This window comes from Orcinus orca, chromosome 3 (genome assembly GCF_937001465.1).
Source record: "Orcinus orca chromosome 3, mOrcOrc1.1, whole genome shotgun sequence".
Taxonomy (NCBI): Eukaryota; Metazoa; Chordata; class Mammalia; order Artiodactyla; family Delphinidae; genus Orcinus; species Orcinus orca.
In genome coordinates, this window is record NC_064561.1 from 70,081,693 (window position 1) to 70,102,148 (window position 20,456).

A 20,456-nucleotide genomic window follows, 5' to 3' on the forward strand; every position below is an offset into this window, starting at 1 on the left:
CCGGGAAACTGCTACGGCTTGACCTCTCTGCTCTAATGCAGGACGGGTTACCAACTGTCGGAGTTTGGAGTTGGGCCCACCGGAACTCCGGTTTATCAGTTTTTCTTGAACCCTAGGCATTTCTTTTCTAAGAAGCCTAAAGGCAATCCTTAGGCTTCAGTCGCCATCCCCTCACAGGAGACCTAGTTTAGGGCGCTTGTTCATCCTGGGGTGGGGTGGGGTGGGGTGGGGTGGGGACTACATTTCCCATGACGCACCGCGAACAAACACCGGAACTCGATTTCCCAGAATCCCGCGGGCTTTAGCCCTACCAGACGGTCTTCCTTCAGGGGTTTGAGACTTCGGGGCCAAGATGGCGACCGGAACGGGCAGTAAGTAATTGCGCTGCTCTTGTGTGGAAGGTGTTTGTAGAGCCAAGGCCAGGCAACAGATTTCTGTCACGCTCTTAGAGAGTAGGAGCAATGATTTGCCTGAGGGCCCAGGGCCGTCAAAGACCTGTCCTCGACCGGCGTTGTGAAGGCCAATGGTTGGGGGCCTAGAAGCGTAGAGTCTTGTGTTTCAGTAAGGCCGCGGAGTTTTGAGAGAAGCACCTCAGGGAGTTCTTGTATGTTTGGGCGCTCCGCGGAGTGAGAGGAAAAAAGGTTCCTCAGAGGCTCGGACGTGTGGGCAGACATGTTGTCCACACAACAGCTTTATGGAATGGCCGGCGTCTCAAAGAGTCGTTTTCTGACGAACGTTTGTGAGGCCTGTACTCACAGAGAAATGGGGTATCTTAACCGTGAGCTTTTTCTGCCACTGGGGGGAAATTGCATTTCGTGCATCTCAGCCATTTCCCCCTGTTTCACGGAGTGAAAAGGTTTTTTAGGCGCAGCAGCTAAAGGGTAGTGGGTGTTCCTGAGAGAAGTAAACAAGTTTATGCTAAGAAGGAGGTGGGGCAGTGCAGGGTTGGGTGTGGGGGTTGGCCGCTCGGAATCCTGGGAAATAGCCCTTGCGTCCAAATTGGAATAAAGCATTCTTGTTTGGCTACGCCGCGGGGCATGCAGAGTCTTGGTTCCCCCCCATCCGGGATCCAACCCTTGTCTCCTGCAGTGGAAGTACAGAGTCTTAACCACTGGACCGCCAGGGAAGTCCCTGGAGTAAAGCATTCTTAAAACTGGGTCTCTGGGGAGAACTGCGATAAATTAATGACTTTCTTTTAAAAAAAAAAATAGAGTAACCATGGCATTTGAAGAAAAAATGTTTTGCCATATACTCAGTGGAGTTCTCATGCAATGAATAGGCGTCACCCTAGTGGTGGTGTTTACTAGAGAGGTGAAAATCAAGATTTGGTGATAGTGGCTCACTTTGTCCTTACAGGTTGGGATGTTCTGTGTTAGGCTTTTAGTCCTCCCTTTGGGGCTTAGAATTAGTGTCTCAGTGGTTGTCTCCAAGTCTTCTCTCCTTTCAGAACATAAGCTGCTGAGTACTGGCCCTACAGAGCCATGGTCCATCCGAGAGAAGCTGTGTTTAGCGTCTTCCGTTATGAGGAGTGGAGATCAAAATTGGTAAGGTATCTGCTTTCTTGGGGATTAGAAACTGTCGGGTATTTTTTTTTTTTATACCGGTGGATTCCATAAGTTAACCTTTAAGCAACATTTGTTTTTTAACAGCTTTATTGAGATATAGTTCACTTACCATAAAATTAACCAAGTATATTCACAGAATTTAGTATATTTGGAATTGTAAGACCGTCACTAGAGTCTAATTTTAGAACATTTTAAATACCCCTGAAAGAAGCCTCTTATCCCTTAGCAGTTATTCTACAGTCTCCTCTTTACCTCTCTAACATCTCCCCTCCCCCTTCCCCACCAACCACTCATCTACTTTGTCTCTCTATAGATAACTTACTTTGGACATTTCATGTAGATAGAATCATATAGTTTGTGGTTGTCTGTGACTGGCTTCTTTCACTTAGCATAGTGCTTTCAAGGTTCATTCATGTTGGAGTATGTATCAGTACTTTATTCCTTTTTTTTTTTTTTTTTTAATATTATTTGGCTGCATTAGGTCTTAGTTGCAGCATGCGGGATCTTTCGTTGTGGCGCGCGGGTTTAGTTGTCCCGCAGCACATGGGATCTTAGTTCCCTTGCAGCACATGGGATCTTAGTTCCCTGACCAGGGATCAAACCCTTGTCCCCTGCATTGGAAGGCAGATTCTTAGCCACTGGACCACCGGAGAAGTCCCCTTTATTCCTTGTTTTGATTAACTAATAGTCCCTTGTGTGGGTATGCCACATTTTGTTTACCATTTGTCAGTTGATGAACATTTGGGTTGTTTCCATTTTTCTGACTGTTATAATTAATGCTGCTATGAACATTTGTGTACAAGATTTTGTGCAGATATGTTTCCAGTTGTCTTGAAAGAGTGGAATTGCTAGATCATATTGTAATTCTCTATTCAACTTTTTGAGGAGCTGCCAAACTAGGAAGTGGCCCCTCTGTTTGACATTCCCACCAGCAATAAATGAGGGCCCCAATTTCTCTGCATGCTTGACAACATTTATTGTTTTCTTTTTTCGTTATAGCTGTACTAATGAGTATGAAATGGTATCTCATTGTGGTTTTGATTTGCATTTCCCTGATGACCAGTAGTGTTGTTGAGCATGTTTTCAGGTTCTTATTGGCCATTTGTATGTCTTTTTTGTAAAAATGTCTGCTCAGATCCCTTGGATTATTTTTCATTATTGAGTTTTAAGATTCTTTATATATTCTGGACATAAATCCCTTGTTAGATAGATGATTTGCAAATATTTCTCCTGTTTTGTGTGGTGCCTTTCTTTGGTATTGTTGATATCTGTTGGTATTGCCTACAGCACAAAAGTTGTTAGTTTTGATATGAGTTTATTTTTTCTTCTGTTGCTTGTGCTTTTGGTGTCGTAGCTAAGAAACTGTTTATGTCTATATTTTCTTCTAACAACTTTCAACTCTCCACATTTAGGTCTTTGATCCATTTTGAGTTAATTTTTGTGTAGGTTGTAAAGCAGGAGTCTCTTTTGCATGTAGGTATGCAACTGTCCCAGGACTCAGTATTTGTTGAAAACATTATTCTTTCCCTATTGAATTGTTTTAGCACTCAGTATTTCTTTTAAGTACCAGAAAATAGGACTGTGTGTGGTTTCCAATCTTTTTTGCTACCAGGACATACGCTTTCATTTTTAACATTAGTCCTTTTTTTCCCCCCTCTTTTTTCCCTCAGGATCTAAGGACACCTTTTAATTGTCTTAAGTGTTCAGATTACTTAATATACAAATTTGCATTTGTGTGGTATATCTCTACTACTTTAACCATTCAAATGAGTTTACCAAAGCACCATTGCTGGTCACACTTAACACTTAAACAATTTTATGTTTTTTGTTTGTTTGTTTTTTCGGTATGCGGGCCTCTCACTGTTGTGGCCTCTCCCGTTGCGGAGTACAGGGTCCGGACGCGCAGGCTCAGCGGCCATGGCTCATGGGTCGAGCCGCTCCACGGCATGTGGGATCTTCCCGGACCGGGGCACGAACCCGTGTCCCCTGCATTGGCAGGCGGACTCTCAACCATTGCGCCGCCAGGGAAGCCCCTTTATGTATTTTTCAAATAAGTTTTCAAAGATGAAACCAGGATCTTCCAGGTAGCAACTGTTCTCGAGCTGGTAAATCCTGCGACAAAACGAAGCACACTAATTTGGTAAATCTCAGATTGAACTTAAATATAACTCAAATATAAACTGAACTCATTTTTAAACGAAATACCAAGTAAACTGAATTGAAGTAGAATCTAATCTGTATATTTTCTTATATTTTTATATAAAAAATAGAACACAAGTAAAACTTAAAAATTTTAAATTGTATTTATATTTTGAGGAGGTACTTAAGTCATAAGGTTCAAAATTCAAAATGGTTGGGACTTCCCTGGTGGCTCACTGGTTAAGAATCCACCTGCCAATGCAGGGGACACGGGTTTGAGCCCTGGTCCGGGAAGATCCCACATGGCGCGGAGCAACTAAGCCTGTGCACCACAACTACTGAGCCTGTGCTCTAGAGCCCGTGAGCCACAACTACTGAGACCGTGTGCCACAACTACTGAAAACCGCACACCTAGAGCCCATGCTCCGCAACAAGAGAAGCCACTGCAGTGAGAAGCCTGTGCACTGCAACGAAGAGTAGCCCCCACTCGCCGCAGCTAGAGAAAGCCCGCGTGCAGCAATGAAGACCGAAAGAAGCCAAAAATAAGTGAAGAAATAAATAAAAATTAAAGTGGTACACAGTGTTTTCCTCCCATCACTGTATCTTATCTCCCAGGGTTAGCAGTTTCTTGTGTGTTTCTCTGCCATTAAATTTGTATACATGAACAAATAAATATTTTCTTTTCCCCTCTCTTTTTTAAACACAACTGGTTATATATTATGCACAGTGTTCTTTACCTTGTCACTGCTACTTTTTCTTTAACTTAGTACTGTATCTTATAGACCCTTGTATATCTTAATATGAATATCTAGCTCATTTTTTTTAACAGCTGCATGATATTTTATGCAGTACCATAATTTATTTAACTAGAACTCTGTTGATGGACATTTGCTCATATAAATATAGCCTTGAGTAGTTATGTATGAATTGTATCTAAGATAAACTGAAAGTAGAATTATTGAGTCAAAGAATATATATGTTTATAAAATTTGGTAAGTATTTCAAATTGCCCTACTCAGAGATTTGTTTCAATTTATACTCCCATTGGTAATATGTCATAGTACCTGTTTTTCTATGGCCTGGTTCACAGAATGTGGTGTTATATATTTTTGATCTTTGACGGTATAAGATCAAACTTTGAAATAGTTCTCATATCTTTCATTTGCATCTATCCTGTGATGAGTGAAGTTAAATATCTTCTTGTGTTGAAGAGCCACTTTTATTTCCTTTTCTGTAAACTGCTTTTTCCTGTTTTTCTATTTGACTATTAGTCTTTCTCTTTGACTGGGGGTGGGGGGGTGGGGTGGCTCCTTATATATTAGGGAGATTAGCCATTTGTCTATTTTGAGGTGCATTTTTTTAAACCACTTTGCTATTTGGCTTTGCTTAATGTAATATTTTTACATGAAGAGTTTTAAAATGTAGTCTATTAATAATTTTCTCTTATAGCTCCTGGATTTTGTGACATAATTAGAAAGTTCTTCCCTAGTCTGAGGTTATAAAATCTCCTTTGATTTCTTCTAGTACTTTTATGGTTATATTTTTTAAAATATATAAATCTTTGCTCGATTTGGGGGCTTTTCTTGGTATAAAGAAAGGTGTAATTTACGGATCAAACTTTATTTTTTGCTGATAGCTATCCATATAACAATGTTAAAGTAAATTTTTTTTTTTTTTTGTGGTACGCGGGCCTCTCACTGTTGCGGCCTCTCCCGTTGTGGAGCACAGGCTCCGGATGCTCAGGCTCAGCGGCCATGGCTCACGGGCCCAGCTGCTCCGCGGCATGTGGGATCTTCCCGGACCGGGGCACGAACCCGTGTCCCCTGCATCAGCAGGCGGACTCTCAACCACTGCGCCACCAGGGATAAAGTAAATTTTTTATAAAAGAAAAAACTCTGAAACCATTATCCCAACACAAAATTCAAAACTTTTTTGTTTTTAAAGTTGTGAAATACTTCAGCCACATTGAAAAGTAGGGAGAGTAATAGAGTGCCCATGTATCTGGTACCTGCATTTAAGAAATCTTAATATTTTGTCATGTTTCCTTCAGATCTTTTTAAAGAAATAGACACAGTTGAAGCCCCTTCACGCTCTTGCATCAAACCATTTCAGTCTATTTTCATTTTTGCCTGTTTCTTCCTTTGTCTTTATACCTGTAACTTTTAAAAAAGTCATACGAGTGCATCATAGCAGAAAATTGTGTCACCTTTTTTCAGTTAATATTATGTTATAAATACATTCTGTATCACCATATATTTTATATTTCATAGTTATTTTTATGGGTTGTTTAATATTTTCTAGAGATGAAGTGCCATAAGTTAAACATCCTCTTGCAGGCATTTAGGAAAAACCTAACTGTTCATCAGTCTGGTCAAGTCTACATGGTGCTTTCTTCCTGGTGCTTGCTTCTTTTGTTATTTTCTTATATTCCTAAGAGTTGTATTAATAGATCAAAAGATAACTTTTGGGGGCTGGAATATTTTATAGGTTGCTTCCCAAATGACAGATGTTTTCTGAAAGAACCAAGATCAACATAAAAATATTTTCCCAAATGAACAGAAATGGTACTTTACTAGGTCCTAATAGCTTCACTTCACTCAGGAAATACATCATGTAGGAAAACTGTTTAGCAATGACGCTTTCCCTCTAAAATGACTTTTCAGTAGCTGTGTCATTTTCCATAGTCACATATTGCAGAATATTTCCCAGTGACAGTTTTTTACTCCAAAGTTTGTACTCTAAACCTTGAACTCTCAGTATACCTTCTCTCTTTTTTTTTCAATTTGGTATGTGATAAGGCTTTTCTAATTTTGTAGGGTATCAGTTAGCAGAGCAATCAAGCCCTTTGCAGAACCTGGCCGCCCTCCAGACTGGTTCTCTCAAAAAGTAAGTTCCCAAGTAAACGTTCTTTTAGAGTACTTTTTGAGGTGTGAAGTGGGTTCCCTTCCAGGTCCTGCCTTTTTTGTTTTTGGTCTTTTAAGTATCTTATTTATTTGTTCTTACGTTTATTTCTTTTTTAAATTTTATTGAAGTATAGTTGACTTACAATGTTGTGTTAATTTCTGCTGTACAGCAAAGTGATTCAGTTATACATGCATATATTCTTTTTCATATTCTTTTCCATTATGGTTTATCACAGGATATTGAATATTGTTCCCTGTGCTATACAAAAGCACCTTGTTGTTTATCCATCCTGTATATAATAGTTTGCATCTGCTAATCCCAAACTCCCCATCCTTTCCTCCCCCACACCCCCTTCTCCTTGGTAACCACAAGTCTGTTCTCTATGTCTGTGAATATCTTCTTTATTCATTCACTTGTCGATGGATATTTAGGTTGTTTCCATGTCTTAGCTTGGCTATTGTAAATAGTGCTGCTATGAACATAGGGTTGCATGTATCTTTTCAAATTATAGTTTTGTCTGGATATATGCTCTGGAGTGGGATTGCTGGATCATATAGTAGTTTTATTTTTTGTTTTTTGAGGAATCTCTGTGCTGTTTTCTTCAGTGGCCGCACCAATTTACATTCCCACCAACAGTGTTAGAGGGTTCTCTTTTTCTCCACACCCTCTCCAACATTTATTATTTGTAGACTTTTTAATGATGGCCATTCTGACCGGTGTGACCAGGTCCTACCATTTTAATCACAAGGCTTTTGTACCATGAAGAATAGTTTGAGAATACTTTTCCTTTTTCTCAATATTTGCAGATCCATCCAGTATGCCCACACTATTACAAACTATTCTTGTCAGTGTAGCATAATAGTTAAAAGACCAGTCTTGTACATTAGATGGATCTGGGTTTAATATGACTCCACTTGAAAACTTTGAACCATGAGCCTCAGTTTTCTGATTTGTAAAATAGGGATAAAAGTTGATTCAGGATTGTTGAAAGTATTTAGTTGAGGTAATACCTAGAAAGCATTTAGCACAGTGCCTTGCATACGGTAACTACTCAGTAGATATTAAGTATAAATATTGGCTCTTAGCTTGTCTTTCCTCAAATAGACAAACTCCTGGCCAGAAGACTCCCTTTTCTGTGTTATGGTATTGATTATTTTGAACTAATTTGATTGCAAAGTAATTTGTCCTCCTAGAAGCTACTCCTACCTTAAATATAGCTCCCCTGTCTAAACCTTAGTCTAATATGTTGAAACTTTGAAAGGTCATTTCTTTTTAGGTTTACTCATCATATTTTCACTTTTTTCCATAGCATTGTGCTTCCCAGTACTCGGAGCTCCTAGAGACCACTGAGACCCCAAAGTGAGTACAAAGCCAGGCACTTGAGCCAAATCTCTTTAGTGGAGAATATTTACTGTGGAAGTCTGGTTTTTTTAGTTTATATCATGGTGTGATAAAAGTTAGAAATTATCTCTGGTTAGATGTTGGAGAAGGCTCAAAGAAAGCAAGTGGGAGTAGGAAAAAATGTTCTCTTATTCAAATGTGTTTTTTTTGTTTTGTTTTTGTTTGTTTTTTAAATTTTTCCATAGACGGAAACGGGGTGAAAAGGGAGAAGTGGTAGAAACCGTTGAAGATGTCATTGTTCGGAAACTGACTGCTGAGCGAGTTGAGGAACTAAAGAAAGTGATAAAGGAAACCCAGGAAAAATATAGGTACTTATCAGAGAATGCAAAATGGTTGGGAGAGACAAATCGGCCTGGCTTATACTAGTCAGAATTTTTTAAATAGATTAAAAAACCCAGTCTACCTACCTCTCATCCTACAGACGGCTGAAAAGAGATGCAGAACTAATTCAAGCTGGGCACATGGACAGCAGACTGGATGAGCTTTGCAATGACATTGCGATGTGGGTTATATTATACTGTTCTTCCATCTGTACTCCTTTTTCTCTTTTTATCCTCTTTACTTCTTAAGTAATCTGGCTTATTTCCTACGTCTGCCATCCCTTTAGACTTGAGAGATTCTGGAAAGGGAAAGCTGCAGAGTGGCCTGGTGGCTGGGAGGGGGTAGTGAGTCCTAGAAGGTAATGTGATAGAATATTTCAGTGTGAGAACATAACTTAGTTCTAACTTAAAAGTGGCTCTAGTTTGCCTGGGTAAAGAACTTGGTAGTTAGGCAGTATACTCAAAATTCCCTATTTATTTTTTAGGTTTTTCCTCTAGAAAGTGCTAGCCTGGCAAAAAAACTTCCCTGTGAGGGCACTGTGAAGGAGCTACAGCCGGCTAGGATCTAACCCTTATTTTCCTCTTTAGGAAAAAGAAATTGGAGGAAGAGGAGGCTGAAGTAAAGAGGAAGGCTACGGATGCGGCTTATCAGGGTAAGGTGAACCTAGTGACTGTTTAACAATTTGACTATACACTACTGCCTGACGATGACAGTTGAAGACTGTTTGTTAACACAGAATCTACTAATTCCAATTGCATGCTTTTCTCTGTCATCTTCTCTTTTACTAGAATAAAAACGTCCCTTTATGTCCAGGAAGAAACTCTTAGAAAGTGAGCTCTGATGAGATCTCACTAGACCTTGTGTTCTTTTAAGACACAAAAGCCTGATAATAACATATTGAACGTAAACAAGGTTTTAGAAGTCAAAGCCTGTAAAAAGATTGAGAATAACTTAGTCATTGGATAAGGGGAGGAACTTCAGCATTTGTAATTCTAGGAATACATGCTTTGAGCCATTGAGGTCTTTCCCTCTTGTTAAAAGCAGAATCTTAAGTTGTTGAAGAGGATATTGAGGGATGTTTAAACTACTTTCCTACTCCAAGGACCTTTAGGGTACACAAGTTTGCTTAGGGTGAGAATTGCTCATAGGAAAAATTAGGCTAAAAACTTGTAAAGAAAGCTTTCTAATCCAGATTCTTAATGCTGCCTTAGTAATGTAACATCCCTATTTGTCCTTTACTATATAATAGCAGAGTCTAGCTTTATTTATTTAATCTTGAAGACAGAAATTGTTCTTTTGTATGTTCTAGCCCGTCAAGCAGTAAAAACACCCCCTCGGAGGTTACCTACTGTGATGGTTCGCTCTCCTATAGATTCTGCCTCCCCAGGAGGTGATTATCCACTTGCCGACTTGACTGCAACCACTATGGAAGAGGCCACCTCTGGGGTGAGTATATTTCCATCCACAGGAATTGATCAGCAAAGGGGCAGTAAGCCAGCAGAGAGCTGAGTGATGAGGAAACCACTTTTGGCTTAGAGGCAATTTCCTCTCTTGGTCTGAATTCTAAAGACATAATTTACCATGTTCTGTGCTCTAAGATAAGAATGGACCTAAAAACATTGAGGCTTTTGACATTTTTAGAGATAGGTAAAAGACTAACTTAAGGAATTACTTGTAAGTGTACTGGTCTTACGAAATTCCTGCTGAAATATAGGCTGATTTCTATGTAAATATAATATTGGTAGTGGGTAAGGAGTTTATAAAAGGCAAATTGGGTGGAATGATTGAGTCACTTCGGGTTTGAGTGAGTAGAAGAGAAAAAATTGTGGGGAAGAAAGGTGTGGTTGAGAGCAAGACGGGTAGAGGGTTTCTGGGCAGTTCCACTCAGGACTAATAAAGTAATAGGTAGACACACTAACCCATCCAGATGAGTAGGGAACCTTCCTGAGTTTGAGAAGTCAGATAAAGGTTCTCTGTTGTCTCTTAGGTAACCCCTGGGACTTTGCCGAGTACCCCAGTCACCTCGTTTCCTGGAATTCCTGACACCCTTCCTCCAGGCTCTGCACCCTTAGAAGCCCCCATGACCCCAGTAACAGATGATTCACCCCAGAAAAAGATGCTTGGACAGAAAGCAACTCCACCCCCCTCCCCTCTGCTGTCAGAGCTCTTGAAGAAGGGCAGCCTCCTGCCTACTAGCCCCAGACTGGTATGGAGACTTCTGTGGGTGTTTGAGAGCTGTGGTGATTAAGTAATTTGGAAGGGAGTGCCTGGGACCTAAAATATAACATGGAAAAAAAAGTTCAAAAGAGGAAGAGATCTCCTAGTTAAATGTTAATTTAAAAACACAACAAAACAAAATAGTTGATAGTATCCTTGGGTCCTGAGGTATCTGAAGCCATAATTATTTTGGTTCTCTTCTCCAGAGAACTCTTGTCAATAAGTTTTGAAAATCAGAGTTTCCCTTGGGTCTGAAATCATTTTCTTTGGATATTAACTTTTAGTTTCATGAAGTTTGGCCAACTGCTGGAGCTTTTTTGGGAAGTGGTAATAAAGGAAAGCTTGAGTGTAGCCTTCACCTCTATTCTTCCCTGGTAGGTCAATGAGAGTGAAATGGCTGTGGCTTCTGGCCACCTGAACAGTACAGGTGTCCTCCTGGAGGTAGGCGGGGTCCTTCCCATGATACATGGTGGGGAGATGCAGCAAACACCCAACACTGTTGCAGCCTCCCCAGCTGCCTCAGGTAAGTCACTACTTTTCCGTTGTCGACTTTATTTTAGAGATGTTGAACATGGCATTGACTGCCCTTGGTTTCTAGCCTTTGTTATTAATCAACTGTGAATCCTAGATTTAAAGCCCAACCTTGGAGCTACTTTACCTGTTAAACCACGTGGTGCTCGAAATTGTAAATCCATGTCATCTTCAAAATACTGATTGTCCTGGATGACCACAGCGTAGATACTGAATGAGAGGAATAGTGAAGTTAATGGTGAAGGTGCAAAAATCACAAAAGGGTGCTAGGGATACCTGAGACTATAGCATAGGCAGATAAGATTTGGAACTAGAACACTAGACTTAAAGAGTCTCAGGCCTGCCACACACTGGTTTTGTGACCTTGGATAGGTAACTTAATTCTTAAGCCTCAGTTTCCTCTTAATTAATTGCAATATATATACTTCACAAGGATGTAGTGAGAATTAAATGAGGTAGAAAACGTAAAGCAAAAAAGAGTTTTAAAAATTGCCAAACATTTGATTTTAGTATTTGAGTGGTGTTAAATTTGGGTGGTTTATAGCATGCTTAACTTCAGCAGAAGGGACAGATTTATTCATACCTTTTTTTTTAAATTATCACTCATTTTTCGTGTGAGTTATGTATTCTAGTGCTTTGAGTCATTCCTAACTTGGCAGAAGATCTTAAGTAAGGTTTGAAAAAATAAGGATATAGATAATGAGCTTATTTAACAGGAGTTACTTTCATCCTTTGAGACTAAAAATTTTCTTGGTTTGAGTCTTAAAGTGGCTATTGTTTGCTTCTTGCTCATGTGCTTTCTTCTTACCTCGTTTGTGTACCTCTTTGTCTGTTAGGTGCTCCCACTCTTTCCCGGCTTTTAGAAGCTGGTCCTACACAGTTCACCACACCTCTTGCTTCCTTCACTACTGTTGCCAGTGAACCTCCAGTTAAAATTGTGCCACCCCCTGTAGAGTCTGTGTCCCAAGCTACCATTGTCATGATGCCTGCGCTGCCAGCACCATCCTCTGCTCCGGCTGTCTCCACTCCTGAGAGTGTAGCTCCAGGTGCGTCCTTGACCCACGCCCTGAGCAGCAACTAGATCCAAAATTTCATTTTGAGCTTCAGTTAGAGAAAGGCGACCAAGAGCATCAGCTTCTGTTCTCTGTGGACATGTGCATCTTTATTCTTACAAAAACAAGGATGTGAGAAGAAGTGGGTGGGCATTTATGTGTTGGGGCAAAAGGGCTAAGTGTACATATATGAATGGGCTTGAGAATGTGTTTTCACCTTTCTAGATAAAATTGAGGAGAAGAAAACATGGGCAGATGTAAGATAACTTTTACTGAGCTTAAGTGTATGGGTGCTTGACATCTGTCCACAGCTTTGGTGTGATCTCCAGGTGGGCAGTTGGTACCAAATAAGCTTCTGAGATGGTTTTCTTTTCCTGTTATTCAGTGAGTCAGCCTGATACCTGTGTTCCCATGGAGGCTGTGGGGGATCCACATACTGTGACTGTCTCCATGGATAGCAGTGAAATCTCCATGATCATCAATTCTATCAAAGAAGAGTGTTTCCGGTCAGGGGTAGCAGAGGCCCCTGGAGGATCAAAGGCTCCTAGCATTGATGGGAAGGAAGATTTAGATCTGGCTGAGAAGATGGATATTGCTGTGTCTTACACAGGTGAAGAACTAGACTTTGAGACTGTTGGGGACATCATTGCCATCATTGAGGACAAGGTAACTATTCAGCAAAGCCCCAGAGAATGTCTCATGGGTCCTACATAGGCTTCTCTCCTCAGCCTCTCCTTGCTTCTTGTAGTAAGAATTACATAAACAACTCTCCTGCTTCTTCCCATCTCTATCTCTGTAGTCCCAAAGCCCTTTGATGCTGACATACTAGTCATCTACGCAGCCTTTCCTATGTTACTGGTTTGCACCAGACAGGTACCTGTCCATTGGTTGCTTCTGCTACATGGAGAAGATGGAGAGAGAAGCTTCAGATTCAGGCCATCTCATTTGGTGCTAATGAATTGAGGGACTTGGGCTTCTTTTTGTGGCTTCAACAGTGTTTGTATTATGGGACAGGTAGATGATCATCCTGAAGTGCTGGATGTGGCAGCAGTGGAAGCAGCACTGTCATTCTGTGAAGAGAATGATGATCCCCAATCCCTGCCTGGCCCCTGGGAGCACCCTATGCAGCAGGAACGGGACAAGCCAGTACCTCTCCCTGCACCACAGATGACGGTCAAGCAAGAGAGGCTGGACTTTGAAGAAACAGAAAGCAAAGGAATCCATGAACTGGTGGACATCAGGGAACCCAGTGTTGAGATCAAAATGGAACCTGCAGAACCAGAGCAAGGCATTTCAGGGGCTGAAATAGTATCTGGAGTTGTTCCAGCCACGAGTATGGAGCCACCAGAACTCAGGAGTCAGGACTTAGATGAGGAACCCAGAAGTACTGCAACTGGAGAAATTACTGAAGCAGATGCTTCCAGTAGGAGAGGCGATGAAACTCCAATTTCAACAGTGAAGACAGAGGTATTTAACATCAGGGGCTTGGGGGATGGGGGCAGGGGGTGGAGGGTTATATCTTAGGTAAGAAGTGACATTTTAGGCCTTTGGTTTTCCTGTTGCATGCCTGAGTTCTGACATGTTGCTGTGTCCAAAGCCCATAGGTATGATCAGTGCTATATATACTTAACCCTGTTCTATTAAGGTGACCATTAGAATCATATTACATGGGTAGGAGGACTTAGAATTTCTTGTATAGTCTCATTATCATTGAAGAATAATGTATAAGCTGTAGTGATTTACCAGGACTTAAGGTATTTGTTCTTTTTGGTCTTCAGGCATCCCCTGAAAGCATGTTGTCTCCATCACATGGCTCAAATCCCATTGAAGATCCTTTAGAGTCAGAGACTCAGCACAAGTTTGAAATGTCAGGTAAATAATAAAGCCAGGAAATATGTACTCTATAACTAACTTTAAATCATTTGCTTTGGCTTCTGAGGGATTTGTGGGTTGTGGGCAAGTAGAGGAGGTAGAATAGGTCAGCATGGAAAGGAGAGCTGCAGGGGACTATTGTCCATAGGAAGGGGAAGGCTAAGGTGGAAAAATCTTCAGGTAGTCTTTCTCTCCTCTGCAGACTCATTGAAAGAAGAATCAGGGACTATTTTTGGAAGCCAGATAAAGGTATTTCAGACTTTTCTTTATTCCTCTTGCTGTGTGACTAGATTTCCCTATAGCACTACCTTTTAATGAATTTCAGTAAACTCACATCATTATTCTCTGAGATGAGACTGGTTAAGGAGTTGCATGGGGAAAAGCTGCAGTGGACAGTTAGGCATAGTGGGAGTACTATGGCAACAGGTGCTTCCTAATTGAAAGAGTTTGTGAATATCACACAGACCTTTCTTTGCATATAATGCACAAAGAAGCTTTGATACATCCAGAGTGATTTGGAGTGAGTAGGGATATCAGAGCCAGGGAGAGCATATAGAAATCAGATTATTAATTATACTATTCAGAGAAAGTCATCCAAAGTTTTCTTATTAGAATTACTAAAGCAGTAGTAACAAACAGACTTAATGCGATGTGAGCTTGCTCCATCAGATGAGACACAAAATAAAAACTATTTTTGATAACTTTGTACCCAGGGTCAGAGTTCCTCTCAAGAGCAAGGGGAAAGAAGGAACGCCTCTTAGCTTAGTCTTAAGTAAGTAGCTTTTTTTTTCTTCCTTTTAAAAAGATCCTGGGTCTTATTCTTTGTCCAGGTTCTAAGTTACTTGATCAGTCAGTATCTTTAAGTAGATGATAGTATAAGTGATAGAGAGCTCAGTCAGGAAACAGTGTGAGGTCATTTTCTAGAACTGATCTAACCCAAAAGACAGATCATGTTTAATGATGCTTTGCTGGATAGCTTTGCTCTCCTTTCCATTTGTTGACTGGAGCACACTATGTCTAAGGATGCCCCAGGTGAGGATGAGGAAGAAGATGGAGTCAGTGAAGCGGCCAGCCTAGAGGAGCCTAAGGAAGAAGATCAAGGAGAAGGCTATTTGTCAGAAATGGATAATGAGCCCCCTGTGAGTGAGAGTGACGATGGCTTTAGCATACACAATGCTACGCTGCAGTCCCACACACTGGCAGACTCCATCCCCAGCAGCCCTGCTTCTTCACAATTGTGAGTATCTGCGATTCTTTCTTTGAGGTCAAGGCAGTGAAGGTGAGAAGTAGGAGAGGATCTTTTCTTTAGTCTTACTTTTTCATCTTCTGTTTCTTGGCCTGGAACAAACATCTGACAAGAAGTAATTAAGACACATTTTTTTTGGACTTATGCCAAGTGGGACTCCCATATTTCTTTTATTTCAGCTCTGTCTGTAGTGAGGATCAGGAAGCTATTCAGGCACAGAAAATCTGGAAGAAAGCCATCATGCTTGTATGGAGAGCCGCAGCTAATCATAGGTGAGTGGGCTTTACCAAGTAGTAGGAACATTTTCTCCTGCTCCTCTTCATTGTTGATAATTAGAAAAAAGTCTGAGTATGCTTATACAGGACTGATGGCATTGGCTCTTAAACCTTCAGCCGCTTAGATCAAGTTCCCTCACCTGTGCTTCTTGGAGGATAAGTCAGTAATTGCACCATATTCTTTTTGGACAGGTATGCTAATGTCTTCCTGCAGCCTGTTACAGATGACATAGCACCTGGCTACCACAGCATTGTACAGAGGTAAGCCATGATCCATTCAGCACGCTGACTAGGCCTGAATTGTAAGTTGTCCAGTCTTAGTGGACTTTTTTTTTTTTTTTGCGGTATGCGGGCCTCTCACCGCCGTGGCCTCTCCCGCCGCAGAGCACAGGCTCCGGATGTGCAGGCCCAGTGGCCATGGCCCACGGGCCCAGCCGCTCTGCAGCATGTGGGATCCTCCCGGACCGGGGCATGAACCCGTGTCCCCCATATCGGCAGGCGGACTCCCAACCACTGCGCCACCAGGGAAGCCCCTTAGTGGACTTTTGGTTTAGACAAAGTTTAAAGCAGATGTTTTTGATGTAAGTATGACCAAGTGCTAAACTAATTTTTTCACTGACTGGATCACTGAGTCTAAAAGAATTAACCCCCTTTATTACCTTTCTCAGTACTTATTATATAGGCTGAATTTGGTTTTGGGGTTAAGTACTTGTTTTAGGGCTTGGTGTTTGAGTCCTGGTAGCTGGGACTAATGGTATATATGAGGAAATGCATACGGTAATAGTATATTCAGAGATCAGTGGAGTCCTTTTCCCCTCTATGCTCCCATTTCCTCCTGCTTTGTTTTTTAGGCCTATGGATTTGTCAACTATTAAGAAAAACATTGAAAATGGACTGATCCGCAGCACAGCTGAATTTCAGCGTGACATTATGCTGATGTTCCAGAATGCTGTGATGTATAATAGCTCAGACCACGATGTCTATCACATGGCAGTAGAAATGCAGCGAGATGTCTTGGAGCAGATCCAGGTACTTTGAGGATCCTGAGAATTTTAAAATACTCAAGAGAAGGATTTGTATTGATGTTAGGAAGAGGTGTTGTGGTTTTTGCTTGGAATAGCCATCAGGGACACAGGAAGATACAATTTTGTTCTTGCTGGATTCATGATGATTTTCTCATGCTGGTTTGGTAAAAGAGTTGTGAGAGAATATTCTGCCTTTCTTGGGCAAATATCTTGTTTCCTGAAGTTTTTTAATAAAATTTTTGTGAAATGGTGAATGTATATTTTTAAGTGATATGAATTGTGTACATGGTAGACGATCCTTTTCATTGCAGGGAACCTCCTTCTATCCTGTAGTTACATTACCAGGCACCCTTTGGGATATTGAACTTGGAGGGATGTTGTCTATCTCTGCAGTCTGCCAGTCAACTTAAATTGCTTACTGATTACTTAAATTGCTTTGGTTCATCTAGTTTTATTCTCTCTCATTCTTAGAGCATAGAGATTTGTTTTTTAGGATTTTTTTAAAAATTGAAATATAGTTAATTTACAGTGTTGTGTTCGTCTCAAGTGGACAGCAAAGTGATTCAGTTTTATATCTATGGGGTTGGCTAAAAAGTTAAGGTTTTTCAGATAACATTTTACAGAAAAAAATCCTAACGAACTTTTTGGCCACCCCAATTTTTTATGTATATTCTTTTCAGATTCTTTTCCATTATAGATTATTACAAGATACTGATTCCCTGTGCTATAGAGTAAGAGCATAGAGATTTTGATGCTATATTATAACAACAACAAAAAATTAGAGCTATTTGGCATTTTCCGATTCCTTAGCATGCACAACTAGAACTAAAACCTAATGTGCTAAAACTCCTAATCATTCAAGACGTATTTGAATGTTGTTTGCAGAACAGTACTGTACTCCTATTTACAAAGCCTAAGGTGTCTTCATTCTTCCTTGATGGATCAGGTCTCTAGGGCCAACTCTGTTTCTTCTCCCTACAGCAATTCCTGGCCACACAGTTGATTATGCAGACATCTGAATCTGGGATCAGTGCTAAAAGTCTTCGAGGGAGAGATTCTACCCGCAAACAGGATTCTTCAGAGAAGGTGAGGAGACCAAGGAAGAGCCTGTGTGCCAGTGTTCCAGTGATAGAAGTTTGAAGCATCCAAGGAACCTTATGTTACTACTTGGTACTTCCAGGCTTCTACATTCCAATGGTATACAGACATAAAGATTTTAAAATGGTAGTTGTTTGCTCCCATCCAAACACTGAAGAAACCTGCTGTGACTGGAAGACCCAGTCACATGGGAGAAATTGTGAGCTGAGTGCATGAATTATTATCTCCTCTCGGAGAGTGCTCACAAGGTGGGAGAAATGACATAGCTTGCAGCATTTGGGGACCATCAGTTCCTATTCCAGAGGCATAATGGCCAGATTGCTTTTGGATCTCTTTCCTCTTATTCTTGAGTTTAAAAATTTTTGTCTTTGTGTGTGTGGTGCTTGTGTCTCTGTCCTGAGGTTTGGGGTGCTTGCAGCTGAGAGTTTCCGTGGAACCTGATCAGTGTTTGTTTGTCCTCTAACAGGACAGTGTCCCCATGGGCTCTCCTGCCTTCCTTCTCTCTCTCTTTGTAAGTATTGAATGGCTGCAAGGGGTGGTGTTGCCACAAAGTTTCTCAGCTCTTGCTGGGGGTGGGTGGCAGAGGGAAATCGAACATGCAGACTGTGGCAATGTCTTAAACTTCTGTTTATTCAAGTCATCGAATAAGAAACTCTCTCTTCTGCACTCCTGTCTTTCTGCATGTGTGTGTGTGTGGGCTGGGTAGGGACCATTTATGACTTCACTGAGCTGAAATGAGGTATTATTGGTAAGGATCTAGGATGCACCTTCTCCTCATTTCTTGACTGCACCTTTTGACAGTTCTTTTCTTACAAATAGAAGATTGCTCAGAGCAGCAACTGCTAGCTGGCTTTTAAAAAGTGTTCCTCATACCTACAGATACTCAGCACATGGGTTTTTTCTTTTCCTCTAATACTAAGTTGCAAGAGTGATGACTGATACACAAACATTCAGTAAAATTTAAGATAAAGATCTCAGTAACAGTGACCACTACATAACAGTAGTGGCTGGTGGAATTAGAGATAAGCTTAGTAAAGCTAGCCTAAAGACTTCTAATCTTTTCCTCTGTGATTTGAACAATACTCTGACTCTCTGTTGTTCATTATGAGGCACTAAGTCATGATGTAATGGAAGGATATCAGCCTAGAAAACCACATGATCTTAAAACTCTGGATTATCTCTTGGAGCTTTGTTTTCCTCATCTGTGTGCTGGAGGTAATATAATGAGGTGCCTGTCCAGCGTACCTCACAGGGATGTTGTGAGGATAAAATGAGGATAAAATGGCTTGAAAAAAAAAAGGAAGTGTTATACAAATGCAAGGGTGGTATTTTTATACTTACTGTTGCCTCAAAGGCAACTTGTGTTCATGAGATCTAAGAATTTTAGAGTCCTTGCATGTTAGAAATGTAAAAATGGCCTGGCCCAGCAAAAGTGTTCACTAGCTCATCTTACCTACAGGCCTTAGTCCGTACCACAGTCCGTAATCTCCATTCTTTCCTACTGGCCTGCAACAGTGACTCTGAATCCCCAAGCAATTGGCTGGTTGTTGCAAGGCTGGTTAATAGAATCTTTTATCTATTGAAGACAGCAAAGTATTGCACAAGAGGAAGGAGCTGGGCTGCAGGGAGAGAGCAGCAGATGGAAAGAAGCCTTCTGATTGTCCTGATCTCACGGAAAACAACTCAGGAGGTGCTAGGGAACTAGTGCCAGGGTCAGTCTGCAGGAAAGGCCTTTCTTATAGGGATCAACAGCTGGACAGGTATGTTAGCCAAGAATCTCACTATCCACTGCCCTTTCTGACTCTCCCACCCATCTTTTACTCTTCCTGTTCCTTTGCACATGATTTGGGGCCCGGGTGGGATGACTGATAGTCATTCTGTGGGACCCCAGGTGAACTCCAGTGACCTCTATGGTGGGCAGAAGCAAGGTACTCTGTCCTACATTTCCTCTCACACACTACTACCAGGTGCTTTTTAGCCCACTCTGTGGGAAGACAGATAAATGCCCCTCATTTCCTGGATTTTTCTGCTGATTCTCCCCCCACTTCCCCCCCAAAACCAAATCCCCAGCATTCTTGTTGCACCTTTTCTCTTACCTCATAGCTAACTCACTCATGCTCCCTTTCTTTGTCTGCCTGTCATCTAGGATGGGGGAACGAGGGGGCGCCGCTGTGCCATTGAAGCAGATATGAAGATGAAAAAGTGAAGCCTCAGAGTATCTGCACTGAGCTGAACATGAAATAGAAGTAAAGATAGAGCTTGGGCTTGTGGAAGTTCCAGAAGTGGAAGTTACAGAAGAGGAGGTGTCTGGGCCACATGACATGAGCTGGAAAAATCTCTCTCAGAGAGCTGGAGTAGCACAATTGCCTGTTTTAGGGCAAAAATTATGGGATGTGTTAATGTCCTGATGTGTTGCTAGCAGATTGTAGCTAGTTTGTACTGTCTTGTGAAGTGTACAGACTTAAAAAAAAAACAAAACCTGTGAAGTGTATGTGTACACAATAAACTCTGAAAGAAAAGAAAACTAGCCTTTGGTGTGTTCTTTGAGTGTGTGAATGTGTGTGTGAAACTTGTGATTTCTTCTGTATAGAAACTTTCGTCATTTGTGGGAACGAGATTGTTGGGGGGAAAGTGGTCTTATAATATGAACTGTTCTACTACAGGTCAGAGAAGGTAAGTAACCAAGATTGAGTTTATAATGTTTAAAAGTACTGCATTGTGCTGTAAGTACTGCCTTATTCAGCCTTTCTTCAATGTTTGGTAAAACTTAAGGTTTTCAGAGTTCTCTGTTTATGTCATTGCTTAAAGAA

At 41.1% G+C, this 20,456-nt stretch overlaps 1 protein-coding gene across 4 annotated transcripts; it reads left to right on the top strand.

The window, feature by feature from the left end:
* Positions 1 to 238: 238 nt before the first annotated feature.
* BRD8 (bromodomain containing 8) lies at positions 239 to 20,170 on the top strand. Of its 4 annotated transcripts, XR_007476295.1 has the most exons (23): positions 239 to 371; positions 1,448 to 1,544; positions 6,521 to 6,590; positions 7,918 to 7,967; positions 8,195 to 8,317; positions 8,431 to 8,511; positions 8,918 to 8,982; positions 9,640 to 9,776; positions 10,318 to 10,536; positions 10,926 to 11,070; positions 11,915 to 12,124; positions 12,516 to 12,796; positions 13,145 to 13,597; positions 13,909 to 14,002; positions 14,205 to 14,251; positions 15,025 to 15,239; positions 15,428 to 15,520; positions 15,716 to 15,784; positions 16,375 to 16,552; positions 17,503 to 17,634; positions 18,113 to 18,157; positions 19,232 to 19,406; positions 19,793 to 20,170. XR_007476295.1 is itself a non-coding variant. In XM_049707441.1 (22 exons), the coding sequence occupies exons 1-22, from the start codon at positions 353 to 355 to the stop codon at positions 19,850 to 19,852; spliced, it is 2,856 nt and encodes a 951-aa protein (XP_049563398.1). In that variant the 5' UTR covers positions 239 to 352; the 3' UTR covers positions 19,853 to 20,170. The 4 variants fall into 4 exon arrangements, 2 of the variants coding, with proteins under 2 accessions (XP_049563398.1, XP_049563399.1); XR_007476296.1 differs by lacking the exon at positions 10,318 to 10,536 and having other exon boundaries at positions 17,530 to 17,634; XM_049707441.1 differs by lacking the exon at positions 19,232 to 19,406 and having other exon boundaries at positions 17,530 to 17,634.
* Positions 20,171 to 20,456: the final 286 nt, after the last annotated feature.